The 14,099-nt window shown below is 36.8% G+C and overlaps 3 protein-coding genes across 3 annotated transcripts; all 3 read right to left on the minus strand.

Annotated features, from left to right (window-relative positions):
• Window positions 1–714: 714 nt before the first annotated feature.
• LOC116018874 (SUMO-conjugating enzyme SCE1-like) lies at window positions 715–3,648 on the minus strand. The gene is made up of 5 exons (XM_031258892.1): window positions 3,437–3,648; window positions 3,190–3,273; window positions 1,469–1,621; window positions 1,254–1,367; window positions 715–1,085 (listed from the first exon to the last, which is right to left on the minus strand). Exons 1-5 carry the CDS (start codon window positions 3,503–3,505, stop codon window positions 1,023–1,025), a joined length of 483 nt encoding a protein of 160 aa, XP_031114752.1. The 5' UTR covers window positions 3,506–3,648; the 3' UTR covers window positions 715–1,022.
• A 970-nt stretch (window positions 3,649–4,618) lies between these two features.
• LOC116019981 (uncharacterized protein At4g06744-like) lies at window positions 4,619–6,347 on the minus strand. The gene has a single exon (XM_031260403.1). The coding sequence runs from the start codon at window positions 6,324–6,326 to the stop codon at window positions 4,836–4,838; it is 1,491 nt and encodes a 496-aa protein (XP_031116263.1). The 5' UTR covers window positions 6,327–6,347; the 3' UTR covers window positions 4,619–4,835.
• A 422-nt stretch (window positions 6,348–6,769) lies between these two features.
• LOC116020467 (tRNA-dihydrouridine(16/17) synthase [NAD(P)(+)]-like) lies at window positions 6,770–9,890 on the minus strand. The gene is made up of 3 exons (XM_031260941.1): window positions 9,498–9,890; window positions 8,887–8,993; window positions 6,770–8,443 (listed from the first exon to the last, which is right to left on the minus strand). Exons 1-3 carry the CDS (start codon window positions 9,888–9,890, stop codon window positions 7,717–7,719), a joined length of 1,227 nt encoding a protein of 408 aa, XP_031116801.1. The 3' UTR covers window positions 6,770–7,716.
• Window positions 9,891–14,099: the final 4,209 nt, after the last annotated feature.

Below are 14,099 nucleotides of genomic sequence, written 5' to 3' on the forward strand. Positions count from 1 at the left end.
ACAAAAGTTAAACATATAATTATATAAAACACAAACAATAGGTGATAACAAAAGTTAAACATAGACTAAAATTGTAATGTTAGTTGTTCAAATGTTCAATTATATACCTATTTGCCAAATGACCTTAATCTAGTAACACAAAGTAACTCTCTCAAATGAGAGATCATGAATTTGAGTTCTTAGTGGGGGCCGTACTGACTCTGAGTTTTAATAAATTGAGAAAGTAGCTTATAAACAGATACTGCATTATAACAGAATCAATAATACTCAAAAAGAAAATTATATACCCGTTTAGTCATTTTAGTTTACAAAATTAGTCATCAATGTATTTTAGTTTCTACTACCTTTTGCCATCGACTATGGCCATAATTTATATGACAAGTATAATATAACACGGTACAAATAAAACACAAACAACAGGTGATGACAAAAGTTATTCAAAGAGATTATAATTGTTCACTTTTTACCACATTGCGGACTAATTCTGCGATTGACTATTATCTGGGATTAAAATTGTCTAGACAGACATAACTAAAAAACTAAAATTACATTTTTTTTCCCCTAAATTATTTAACAAAATGTGCTAAAATTAAAATCACAAATTAAATTTAAAATGATTACTGTAATTGAGAGGACTGAAAAAGTTAGCCAGGCTGGCAGCCAGCTCAGTAATGGATGGCTAGATTGTGGCCAACATGGCATTGATGTCAAGTAGGAAACAAGATAAAGTAGCATAGATGAAATAAGACAACTGTCCAAAATCCAGCAAGAAACCAGATTGTTTCCAACAAATGTACATTTACTGGTTCATTATGGAATGGGAAAGGCAAATACAATCAAATGAAGCAGAGCTATAATTCAAGATGTATCAGTGTATCACCACGGCAAACAACAAAGCATCATCAACTATATAAATATGACAGGGAGAATTCAACGGCTAAGGAAACTTGGTAATTGGTATGCCCATTACAATTATGCACAACTAAAGGGACCGGAAGGGAGTTAAATACGGAGTAATGTATTTAGATAAGAGGCGGGTATAGCTTGGCCTGCTGTCGAACCCTCTTCTTATACTCCACAGCATCCTGCATATAGGGAGAGGGACTTAATTATTGAACAGAACCTACTACTATACCAAGGAATAGTCATTACCGATTCTGTATTCTTGGTATGATGAATTCTATAACTTTTGTTAACACATTGAACTGGATAAAGTGAAGATGATAAAGTTGCGATTGAATATAAAGAATTACCTGGATAAAGAGATGATAACCTTCAGTTTGAGCTGGGTCAGAAGGATTTGGCTGATCCAACAAGTCCTGGATACCAACTAGAATTTGCCTGACGGTAATGGCTGGTCTCCACCCCTAGAAACAACCAAAAACAGTGAAAGCCCATCATATAAAAGATTGATTGATAAAAATTAATTGAGACTTAAGTCAGCGTACAGAAAGAGAATGCTGCATACATAATCTTCATTAAGGATTGAGAGGCAAACTGTCCCAGAAGGATAGACATTAGGGTGGAAGAAACCCTGTGGAAATTTGCATTTTGGTGGTTTGCTTGGGTAGTCCTCGCTGAAGTGCATTGTAAGTGGATAATAACCATCTTCCCAATCAGTCTGCAGCAGTTATATTGCTCAGCAACCAAATTATAAAAACACAGAGAGAGAATTACAAATATATGTGGCTACGCAAAGTTTGCGCAATCTTTCTGAACAATAGGTGAGATGATATTCTACCAGCAAGCATATTTCTTCTAGAGTTAATGAGTAAATAGACACGAAAAAAAAAGAAGTAAATATTTATATTTGTGCTGTTCAGTAGACATTATGTAATCAGATCACTGGGACTATAGATTAAGTAATCTTCTTTTTTACATTATTGGAACAGATTGTAGATTATGGATCATGATTTTACAACACTTTAACCTTATTTAAGTCAATAACCTATGCACAAAAAGTTACCACATTCACAATCTACAAACATTAACAATAATCAAAATCCATGATTATAAGCTTTATGAAACGGTCCAATAGAAAGTTGGAAAGTCTGTTACAGAGTGTATAATTTTAATATGGTACTAAATCAAAGTTACTGCACTAAGTTAACTGTTCTTACACATGGGACCAGAATATTCAGACCATCCCATCGATGTAATTTATGATACATGCTTTTTGGGACAACATATCTGTTATGCATGTAATCAATCATAAAAATCAAGAATAGGTGATCACCACCACTTTTTAAGAAAAATAAAGGGAGGAAGACCATGTTCAAGAAAAAGATGGTCACTGATTGTGGGTGAAAATAAAAAAAATTTAGTGCTTCGTATTGAATCGGCGCATTTTGAAAAAAAAAAAAAAAAACTTATTGTACACTTTAGCGTCTATTCTAAGAAATACTGTAGCAGAATTATGATTCAAATAATAATTTGTGTACTATGTGTCTATGTAAGCACTGTTTAATTTAATTAACCAGCTTTAAGTTTTATTTTTATATTGCAACATAAGATTCATTTTCCTGACTGTCCCGACTCCTGAAAATCAAGCAATACCTATCTGACTGAATTGTGTGCAAGTAAAATCATAAAACAGCACCAGCAAAAACAAAACTATCTACTTAACTAGTAACCTTATTAAACAAGTGTGAACTAATTTTCACCCCTGTTGTCTAAAATTTAAATCTTTACAAGAAAAAATCATCTCATAATTTTAATACAGAGATCGAGTCATCCAACTTGTGAATATCACTCATGAAGCCAACCACATAACAAAAGCTAAAGCAGACTCCTAAACACATAACAAAAGAAGCATGATTCTAATTTGCAATTAGATCTTGGGAAAAATGAGTAGACTTTAATCTATTACTAGTAAGTTAAAAGATCAAATTGGAGAATTGAATTGGACTAAAACACTTTTGTTACTGTAATTTGACTATAGTAAGAAACTAAATGCACCAAGCAAACCAAAGTAGAACAACCTTCAAATCAAACCCTCGAGTTAATAAAAAATTCATAAAGTTAGCAGCCACTCTTCACTCAGATATAACAGATATAAATTTTTTACCAGACAATCACCTTCGACTAGGTCTCTTTGCATATTTTACCAACAAAATTTACCTTCATCTAACTTGAACTAACAAAAACAGTGGGAAAAAATGGTAGGTAATGAAGGAGACAAGGACTTACCCCGGCCTTGCCGGGAATAATGCAGTGCCAAACCATCAAGTTCACTGAACCGTCCTGGAGTGTCTCCGGCTTAGCCACGAATCCCTAGAACAAAAACACAAATCCATAAATATAAACAATACGCGAACATCGAAATCCACAAAGCCGAAATCATTTTAAAAGTAAAGATCACACGAGATGATACACATGGAAATATGCAAGGAAGATAAAGCAGAATTGAGAAACGAAAAGAGAGCGCGAGACGCACGTGAGGGTGATTTCTGCGCCAGGCTTTGCGCTCCTCGGTGAGACGACCACGAGCAATACCTCCCGACATTGTTTCCGGTAGCGGAAAATGAACGGTCGCCGGAGTTGTGGTCGTCGCTAGAGGGAGAGACGAGGAGAGAGAGAGAGAGGAGTGAGAGGGAGTTTATTTTGGGGGGCGGAACCGCGGAAGTAAATAGTAGTAGGAATTGACGGCGGAGATTAAATCAAAGATGTACGGCGAAGATCATTGTCGACAAAAACCATTGAATTGAAATAATCGGTTATGCTTTGCGGTCTTTCATATAATGCATTTTTTATGGGATAAAATTTATTAAAGTCAACGATTCTTTATTCTTTTCTTCACTTCCTTTTAAAGTCTTTATTTTCTTTTTATTTTTTCCTTTTTTCTTTTCTAGCGTGGAAACCACGCTACCATGAACTCACGTGAAAAGTGCGTGTTTGATACTTGCTAGGATTGCTAGGTGGTTAGGTGGGGTCTCCGTAGGCAATATGTGGGCTGGGCCACTGTGCTGAGATTTGGGCCATTCCAATCACTGGGCTGGATCATTTGTAAACGTACCACTAAATTAGAATAAGAGATTTTCCGGTTGTTATGTCATGGCCCCAGGTCCACCTTGCAATGTGGATTCGGGTCCAAAACGGCGCAATTTGAATTTAAAAAAATATTTTTTTCTTGTCGTTTATCTTCAGAATTCGTTTCTCTATATTCACAATTTTATATCTCAATATGCAAAATTATAGAACTTAATATTTACAACTATAGAACTCCATATTCACAATTTTATAACTCTATATTCAATAGTATAACACAATTTTTGAACTCTATATTTTTACACTCTATATTCACAATTTTTTAACTCTATATTTACAAAAAAGTAAAAAATAAAAAAGTAAAAAATAAAAATCACTGACTAATGAAACAGTGCCACTAACGGAGCAGTTATTCCAGAGGCGCTTTTCGGGTCTAGGTCTACCTGGCAAAGTGAACCCAGGTCCATAGCATAATTTGGCCAGGTTTTCATTAGACGGGATAAGTTGAAAATCTATGTTATCGAAGTTAATGATAGTGCAATAGGCCAATTGGGGAATCGTGGCTTCTGATCAAGTTGTAGAGAATTGTGTGAGAAAGTTGATTTAATTTGTAATTGATTCTTTACTAATACAAAGACAATTACTTTACTTTATTCCTTCTTCAATTGAAATCCTAGTTTACATCAAATGCATGCTCATCAGCTCGTAGATCAAACCGTAAAATGAAGCAATATATATATATATATATATATATATATATATATATGCAATACACATAGTTAAAACTAACCCCGGCCAGGTCCATTATATATATTATATATAATAAACACAAATTAAGGAATTGAGCATCATGGTCCATGCACCTTGAGTGCAGCATAAGTAGTTTTTGCTGTCTTCTTCTTGCGATTTTGTGAGCTATGGCGTTTGTGTTTCTGAGAGGTATAGAGATCAATACGACAGCCAGGAGGCAGGTGCGACAGCATGGTTTTCTCGTCACTGCAACGCTGCATGTGTTTGGAGAAGAAATCCGAGCACTCTTGCGGGGATCTCTGGTTAGACAGACCCAAAATGCAGTTATTCTTCACGTCCAGAATTTTCCTGGCGATCAGCTTCCTGCATTGTTCTCCCACCTGGGTGAAATAGTTTGATCCCAGGCTCAGTTCCTCCAGGTCTCCCAGCGCGCACAGCGATTCCGGGATAGTGCCGTACATCTTGTTGGTGCTCAGGTTGAGGATCTGGAGTTTCTTGAGGCAGCCGAATGAGTGTGGGATGGGGCCTGTTATCTGGTTTTTGCTGGCGTCGAAGACGGTTGCGTTTTTGAGCTTCCCGATTTCCCAGGGGAGACAGCCGGACAAGGAATTGTTGAGGAACAGAACTTCAAGGAGGTACTTTGAAGCGTGACCAATGCTTCTGGGGATTGGGCCAGTGAAGTAGTTGTTTGCTAAGGTTAGGAAGAAGACAGGGGTGCTCCCGAGGTTGTCGGGTAAGGGGCCGGAGAATCCATTGTTGTTGAGGAACAGCGCGTCGAGGTCTAGTGTGAAGACTTGAGGGGGGAGTTGGGCATGGAAGAAGTTGAAGCGGAGGTCTAAATATGTTAAGTTTGTAGCTGCAAGAACGGTTTTTGGGAATGGCCCGGAGAGCTTGTTGTTGCTGACGTCGAGCTCGAAGAGAGTGGGGAGATTGGAGACTGAGATTCCAGGAGGAATGGTGCCTGTGAAGTAGTTGGAGTTGACATGGATAACCACCAAGTCCTTGAACTCTTCGACATAGTTTTGCAGGGACAGAGGGTTAGTGCTGTTGCCAAGGTCTTGACCGTTGAAGTCTATGCCACCAACTGCACGCCTGTTATCTTTTCTTGTTGTGTAACAAATGAATCCTTTGTATGCGGATGAGTTTTTGCAGAGCTGATCCTTGCCCGTCCAGGTTTTGGTAATGCCGTTTGGGTCATGGATTATTGTTCTTCTGAATCTTTGGATCACTCTCTCTATCCTGCGTAGTTCTGATGTTTCAAATGGGATTCCAAAACTAGGTGATGGAGGCCGTTTTGGTGGCGGACGAGGGGGTGATGGAGACAGTTTTGGTGGCGGGGGAGGCAGTGATGGAGACGGTTTTGGTGGCGGAGGAGGAGGAGGGCATTCTGGAGGGGGAGGAAGAGGAGGAGGACATGTGGGTTCAGGGGCGGAGCCAGGGGGAGGATTAAATCCTATTATGATTTCTAATGCAGCTCTCTTATTTTCTACAGGTGAGGACATGGAAATGGTGGCTTCAAGGAACAATGGAAGTGAGAAGAGGAAGAAGAGATGAGAAGCTGTGAGAACAGAGATGATAACTCTCCCCATCCTTACAATCTTTTAGAAACCATAATAAGGAGCTCCTCATATATATATATAATTGATGTAAGGAGCATGATAGCAATTATACATAACGTTATACATTACACAACAAAGACCATTGTAAAGTCAACTTCCACTCTCAACAAGGGTTGGAGAAAGAGATTAGAATAGCCAAGTGGGAGCATGCTTACTGGCAGTAGCCAAATGCCAAAATACATGTGCAGAGCAGCAGTGCCAAAACTGAAGCATTGGAAACAATTTTAGCCAAAGTGGTCACACTGTTGAAATGGTAACCACAATGTCACAAGTTCAATTTCCAGTTAGACCTTCTTGGTTTGAGCTAGTAAGCTATGGTCAACCTAAGCTGGTTTACTGTTTACCCAGTACACACTCTCATCTCGGATAGTGGCTACAGGTTTCTTTCATCACAACAACAAAACAAAACAAAATAAAATAAAATAAAAATTGAAGCATTAGTACCACCAATTCACGTGTAACTCTAGGGGGACCAATGAGTATTTGTTTCAAATACAACACATGTTACATCAATAAATATATATTGTCCAATTGTAGAAGTAGTAGACTAGTAGTTAACCTGTCCCATTGCAGCAAAAACTATATAATTAGTTAAGAACTAAGAATGAGATCCGTAAAATTAGCAGAAAGCAATCCTATGGATATTATCTGCAGTATCCAGAGGCAGAGCTAAGTTACCCCAAATCTTTCCAGCATCACACACAAGAATTTGGAAGCACCTGACCTTTAGAGCTGTATAACAGGGAGAGGAGGGAGGCTCCACATCCTCACATGGAGGTAGGACGCAGAAGAGACTGCGAAGGACCCCCATTACATCATGATCTCTTTTATGCGTACTGATGATGGCAATATGGCACCATAAGATCCCAAGACAAAGCACTCTTGGACGCATTCATGCCACTCAGACCTTTCCACCACACACTTCAATTCATTATCCCAATTCAGAGCTCTCTGAACAGTGTGTTGCGGGCTGAAATTATCAAGATTGCAGTGTTTCTTGGGGTTACAAAGAAGCAAATGTTACAACAAAATATATGGGTTACAAGAGAAATAATTAATTTCAAATCTAGTAGTGCAATGTAAACTTTCTTGACATAGTATACTTGAGAAAGCTTGCTTCTTACCCATGGATGTATGTATATACTCCAAATGTGTAATTTCACAATGTTTTAAACAACATCAACCGTACAATTCTCAGAATGAATGAACAAGTTCAAATCGAGTAACCAAGTAGTGAATTTGATAATTAGATCAAACCTTGCTGTAATCTGGTGCTGCAGATTCCAGCTTCTATATTGTTGACATCAAGAAAAAATGGGTCATGGAACAAGGCATGTAGAAAACCAATTTTTTCGTGTCTCTACTCCACTTGTAAGCATTCTTTGTGGGGTTTCTTCAAAAACAGGGGTATCCTCACGCCGAGTTCCCTTAGTCGATTTACCAAGCCATGTAGAAACTCAAATGTCAGTTTTGATTGTTTATTTAGATCCTCTCTTACATCTGGATGGATTCTGAACCACTCTCCCAACATCTTGTGCACATGAGACCGAATAATTCTCCATGGCACAGGATATCTCTCGCAAAACTTCAAATACTCCACTAATAACTCAGCCTGGTCTAACTGTCCATCTTCCATGGTTCCATTACTCACAGATGCCCATTCAGTAGTCAAATATCCAGCAAAAAGGGCTGGATTCTCAAGAAGAGTCTCAGCTGAAAGTACCCCATCTGCACCAGTCTCTTCCAAACAATTTTGTACATCATCCATATGACGTATATTCCCATTAGCAAGGACAGGAATTCTCACTGAATCTCTAACAGCCTTGATGAAAGGCCAGTTGGCTCGAAATTTCTTCCCATCTTTTTCATCTCTTGTTCGTCCATGCACTGCTAAAAGAGCACAACCAGCTTCCTCCAACATCTTGGCATAATTGATGGTATCTTGCAAATCAGGGAAGACACGGATTTTGCATGAAACAGGAACGCTAAGATTTTGAGCCAATTTTTCTACCAGAGCCCTAACAACTGAAAGATTATCCATGAGGAAAGCTCCATAGTTCCCCCGCTTTGCAATACGCTGGGGACACCTGGGAAATAAAACAATTTATCTAAGAACCAATAAAACCATATTCTATCGTATGTGAACAGATCAATCAACTGGGAAATGTAGAACTAAACTTAAACCAGAATTGACTGAAAAATGATGGATTATGGTTGTAGACTAAATTGAAAGAAAATCACAAATGAAAATTCATTTAAACAGAAGTTCTGGTTGTAGAATTTGAAAATTAAATAGTCAGACAAACAAATGAAAATGTAGTGATTAAGGTCCAAAATGAGGAGTGTCCATCTAAACACCAAGACAAAAATACTTATAATCAATTGCCAATTATTTTCTAGTAGCAAAGAATCAGTATCCAAGACAACAGGACTACCTCTAATTGCCTAAGTGTAAGCAAATTATCTTCAGACATTATTTTAGTATCAATGTTAGAATAATAGATAACACTTCAAGGAAGGAGGATGCTACCCTAAGTTGATGTCCACATAATCACAATAAGGTTCTACTCTCCGGGCTGCTTCCAGCAAAGTGTCTGGGTCATTCGCACAGAACTGAACAAAAAGTGGGCGATCCTCCTGCAATTTAGAGAACACACTAAGATGAATACCAAAGTGGAACATTAGAATGCCCAGTAACACAATTCTGGAACAAATACATAGATGAATCATTGAAGCAGAAAGCAATCAATCCATATCAGGAAAAAAGAAACCCATCCTGAAATTGGATATCAGCATTCTAATCAAGAAATTTTAAAACACACATTAAACGATAGTCGATATCAAGCACTCCAAAGTCCAAATCAGAAAAGAATAACACACGTCATGAAATTGGACATTAACATTCTACAGAAGAAATTTTAAAACCTGCATTAAACAATAAAACATGCAAAAGTGATACGCCTATAATTCATATAAGTATATGTCAAAATGCGCCAAAGAGGTAACAATTGAGGATAAAAACTGAAATATCTAGTTGCGGAAATGCATACGGGCAATGTAGAAAGCAAATTTTAAGAATATAATCCAAGCGGGGAAAATTTTCAAAGTTTCTAAAAACTCTCTGAGCTTAAAGTAGATTACCTTGCAGGTAGTAAATTCTACAGAGCGATACTTCTCGTCTTCGTTGAAAATACGCGAGTGTAGCATAGGGGTATAAGCAGCTTCAGCGCCGTACTTACGACAGAGCATACGAAAAGGAAGCTCCGAGTTGTCGACCATAGGTGCAACAATGAGTTTCGGCTGTCCAATTTTTTTCCAGTGAGTCCACGCTCTCTCAATCCACGCCTCTCCACGCAAGTACCCATTCGGGCGAACCAAACTAGAGGACTGAACTTCTTCTTCTTCTTCTAAGGAATGACTGTGATTCGCATCTCCGTCGGCTACGGCGGCGGCGATTCCTGAGCAGAGAAGGTCATCTACGTCGTCGGCATCGCGGAGGTTTTGTGCAGAGACAGTTGGGTTTTGGGTAGCCATGAAAAGTTCTGTAAGGAAAGTCGCGGCGGTTTTTCTTGAGTTAAACACGAAGAATTTGGGCTTTGGTCCATTTGAAAGATACAAGGTGGGCTTTAGTCCAATTGTTTTGTATCTTGGCTACACCCTTATAAATTATAATTAGTATTTTGGGCCCATACAAATCAGTATCTGGGCTTCTGGCATATTATCCAAAAGAATGGAAACAATTTTTCCTTTTTTGAGGGGGACGGGGAATAAGACGTAGTTTCAAAAATTACTCTATTCTTTTAGATGATGAGAGGAATCTACAGTCATTATTTTCAATGGTGTATATTAGGTAATCCTACTGAGCAACCCACAATCATTATCAGATAGTGTACATTGGATAATCTCATTCTTGTATAATAACTTGCAAACAACACACGATATGAGATAAATCATACAAGAAAAAATCTATGTAACAGATTCAACGAAAAAATGCTAACAATAATCAAACCCGTACCTTTTTAATATAATAATTATACATTACCCACTCAACAACCCATTCCTTGAAAACTACTTCTCCGTCCATCTCAAGTTATGTATTTAGTTCGGTTAACAATACTTAATTGATGTTTAAAAAAAAGAACTTTATTGATGTTATTTTGAATTTAATTTGTTTATAATATTAAGTTTAGTATTAACATATAAAATTTAAATATTTAGAAACTATATTAAAAATATTACAAAATATAAAAAATATTATATTTGTCAATAATTAAAAATATATTTAACAAATAAGTAAAGAAGAAAAATTAATTTAATTAATAATAATAAGGGTCAATAAGCCACTCAAGTACACACCAAACTGAAATTAGACAATCAAATTCAAAAAATATATAATTGAGTCTCTGAACAACATAAACTCATGTAATTAAACCCAAAATGACTTGTTTACTTTAAAGTGTGCTGACATGGCATTACCGATTTTAAAAATAATTAATTTAATTGAATAATCTATTTCATCCTTATTCTAAAGTAAAATGATACAGATTGAATATCAATTTCGAGGCATTCCATTGCCATTCATAAGAGTGAAAGACATTTTATAAAGTAGTACAGAAATGGGAGCTCATAGCTGTCATGTCGTCTCACTTAAACCAAAAGGATAAAAAGAGGAGACTTTTAAAGATGCGTTGTCACATGGCAGTCGTCAGGCATTAAAAGAAGACAGACCACAATGGAATCCCCATGCATGCATCCTCTGTTGACTTTGAGCTATCAGCCAAGGCAAAAAACTACACAAGAACTTCTAGGGCCCCCATTGTGTGTCCAAACTTTGATCAATATTCAATAGCCCAGCTGCAGATTTTGACTTCAATTCCTTAATTCAACAAAATGTTGTCTATTTTATAGAGTATTATTTTCATCACATGATGTGTATTAATGGAAGTTAATTCGATTATTTATCTTAGATTTATGGTCACATTTTGGACATCGCCAATTGCATCACTAACTTGTTAGAACAATCCGTCCGCCTAAGCAATCTGTCGGAGTGATTCGTCTGAGCGGTCTACCCCTCCACTGAACAGTCCGCCACTCACATAGGTGATCCGTCAAAGCTGAGTGAACCAAGTTGAGGCTCTCCAACCACCAACGGACAATTAAGGCGCTCCAACAATGGACCAAAAAGCGCCAAGGCCACGGACCTAGGAGCGGTTTGCCGGCCACCCTCCGACAGTCCGCTTCGGTCTGCTTGACCCCCAAGAGTCTGTCACTCGCCAATGAACGGAGATATGGTGTTTGGATCGCCGGCTGACGCTCCCTCGGCCCAGACCAACCACTCTTTCCCACTGCTTGTTTTCTCGGATTGTGCTCTATATCGCGCTGTTAAACGCATCCTTAGCCCTCTTTTCAAAAAAAAAAGAAAAGAAAAGAAAAAAAAGAGGGTCACCCGGCCCCCACTTTCCGAATTGGATCGCCTTGGTCAAGTTTACTTCTTACTTTAATTATTACTTGGGTTGTACCCATGGGGCCATCAGTTACATAGCTTATAATGATGATAAGTCAGATATATATAATCATCTTTAGTAGTCATCTCACTACTCAAGTTATTGCATATGAACATCTACTTTATTTGAGATTAAGTGAATGATAATCTCTCTATTGCAATCTAAGGATTATGGTGATTCAAAAAGCAACTATCCCTGGAGGTTGTTCAATTCTACAATGCTTCCACTAAATATTAGATATTATAGTGCTTTTGCATGTACAATCAGTGGCGGAACTAGAAATCTTCTCCAGTGGGGGCGAAACATTAAAATTAACGAGATATTTTGAAAAAAAAATTCAAAAACTTAGATACCGAATCATAAATATTGTTGACTAGTGATAAAAATCAAAATACATCAAGATAAAAAAATATTTAAAATAAAATATAAAACATAATTAATTTGATAAAATAGTTTGAATGAAAAAACACATTATAAGTCATTCACCTCACTATTAATATTAAAAAATAAAAAATAAAAAATAAAAATAAACGAGAAGAAGTCACAATGTTACAAATAAAAAATTCAATTAGAATTCACACTATTAATATTAAAAAAATGTCAAAAACAAAATTTCACTCATCTCACTATTAATATTTTTTTTCTTTAAAGCCACAATGTTACCAAAAAAAATCAAATTGAAAGCTTAAAGTTAATGCTGCTGTGAGATATTTTTTTCTTTAAAGCCACAATGTTACCAAAAAATATCAAATTGAAAGATTAAAGTTAATGCTGTTGTAAGGTTTGAACACTACCCATGTCTTGGTACACTAGGGCCTTACCATCTAAGCTAACTAAACCTTTGTTTAAGTGTTGGTATAAATAATATATATACAAATTATATGGGGTAGGGGAGTGGGGGCCACTGCCCCCATTGTGGCTCCGCCACTGTACAACAATGCATTTTTGTAATTTGTATATTTCTGACTGATATAATGGATTGGCTCACAATTATTGGGGGATATACATACTATAATCTAAAAGTGTACGTGTGGGCACAAATTTTGAGTGATTCTCATGTGTCTGTCTAAAAAAATAATGATGGAAAAAATTTAAGCGTTTTGCATTATCACTTAATGGAGGCTAGCTATTAACACTCTACATCCAACATAATTGGGTATGTTACATTCTCTTAAATATACTCACATAGGAGCTAATACGTGCACAGTTACTATACACGACGTCTTTACAAAGTGGTACTCATATAGACTTGACATGGCGACGTCTTCGCGAAGTGGTACTCACATATCAACTTGATATGGTAGATTAATTTAATAAGAGTGGCTCACTCAAGATTCATATGATGAGAACAATACCATCTAGGATAGGAATAGAATATGATGTGTTGAAGCATATACCATTACCATCCATAATGTCATGTAGTGTACAGTTTCTTTAATTTATTATAAAATGGAGAATTTGAGGATGCTGGCTCTTCTACTTGAGTCTACTGTGGACCAATTCACCAACTTTGCAGAATTTTAAAACCATTCAACCAATGCAACTTCAAAACCCTCCCCATCACTCAGTATCAGAACACAATTTCAATTTACGTGTTAGAAATGTGCACCAATGTTTGACCAAATTTGATCAACCTTTAACAATTCAAATCAAACTTCCCATCCCTCTAGAATACATATATTTCAAAGATTGGAAAAATCGTCTCAAAGTTCTAATTTTATAATATATTTTGGAAGATGTTTAATGTTGAATTGTTGATGGTTGAAATCAGACTCATCATAAAATTAGACAAGAATATTGATAAAATGAAGAAAATCTTAGAATCAATATATGCCTATTCAATTAATTTACATAATATATCCATTGAATTTGTAATACTGACATCAATGTTTATTTCAAAATAAACGACTGAGCAAATGAAATATAATCACGATAATCAGCATCCTGCTCAAAACCAAGATTCTAGATGGATCGGATTTGCTTGAGTCGGTCGAGAAATCTGAAATTGTACATTGAAACATTGATTGAGCAACAAAAATGGGTGGTAACAATTAATTGGCTTCACTTCATCTTGTGGGAAACTTTAAGAGTAAATCAGCCGTCCCAACTGCCACCTTCCATGCATTTCGTCTTCCCTTTTTATGGTCAACCCTCAACCGTTGCCCACACGACATGTTCCTCAACTTGCATCATCATTTTTGACTGAATCATTCCTCTAAGATTTTTTTCCCCTTTAAAC

The sequence above is a fragment of the Ipomoea triloba genome, chromosome 5, assembly GCF_003576645.1.
Source record: "Ipomoea triloba cultivar NCNSP0323 chromosome 5, ASM357664v1".
NCBI lineage: Eukaryota > Viridiplantae > Streptophyta > Magnoliopsida > Solanales > Convolvulaceae > Ipomoea > Ipomoea triloba.

What these genes read in the sequence shown, in the direction of transcription:
- LOC116018874 (XM_031258892.1), bottom strand. Translation starts at nt 3,505, where the DNA reads ATGTCGGGAGGTATTGCTCGTGGTCGTCTCACCGAGGAGCGCAAAGCC. An exon ending in GGCGCAGAAATCACCCTCAC is followed by an intron (nt 3,274 to 3,436) that starts GTGCGTCTCGCG and finishes TTTTTGTTCTAG; the next exon opens with GGATTCGTGGCTAAGCCGGA. An exon ending in TTATTCCCGGCAAGGCCGGG is followed by an intron (nt 1,622 to 3,189) that starts GTAAGTCCTTGT and finishes TAACTGCTGCAG; the next exon opens with ACTGATTGGGAAGATGGTTA.
- LOC116019981 (XM_031260403.1), bottom strand. Translation starts at nt 6,326, where the DNA reads ATGGGGAGAGTTATCATCTCTGTTCTCACAGCTTCTCATCTCTTCTTC.
- LOC116020467 (XM_031260941.1), bottom strand. Translation starts at nt 9,890, where the DNA reads ATGGCTACCCAAAACCCAACTGTCTCTGCACAAAACCTCCGCGATGCC. An exon ending in TAGAATTTACTACCTGCAAG is followed by an intron (nt 8,994 to 9,497) that starts GTAATCTACTTT and finishes TCTAAATTGCAG; the next exon opens with GAGGATCGCCCACTTTTTGT. An exon ending in TATGTGGACATCAACTTAGG is followed by an intron (nt 8,444 to 8,886) that starts GTAGCATCCTCC and finishes TTTATTTCCCAG; the next exon opens with GTGTCCCCAGCGTATTGCAA.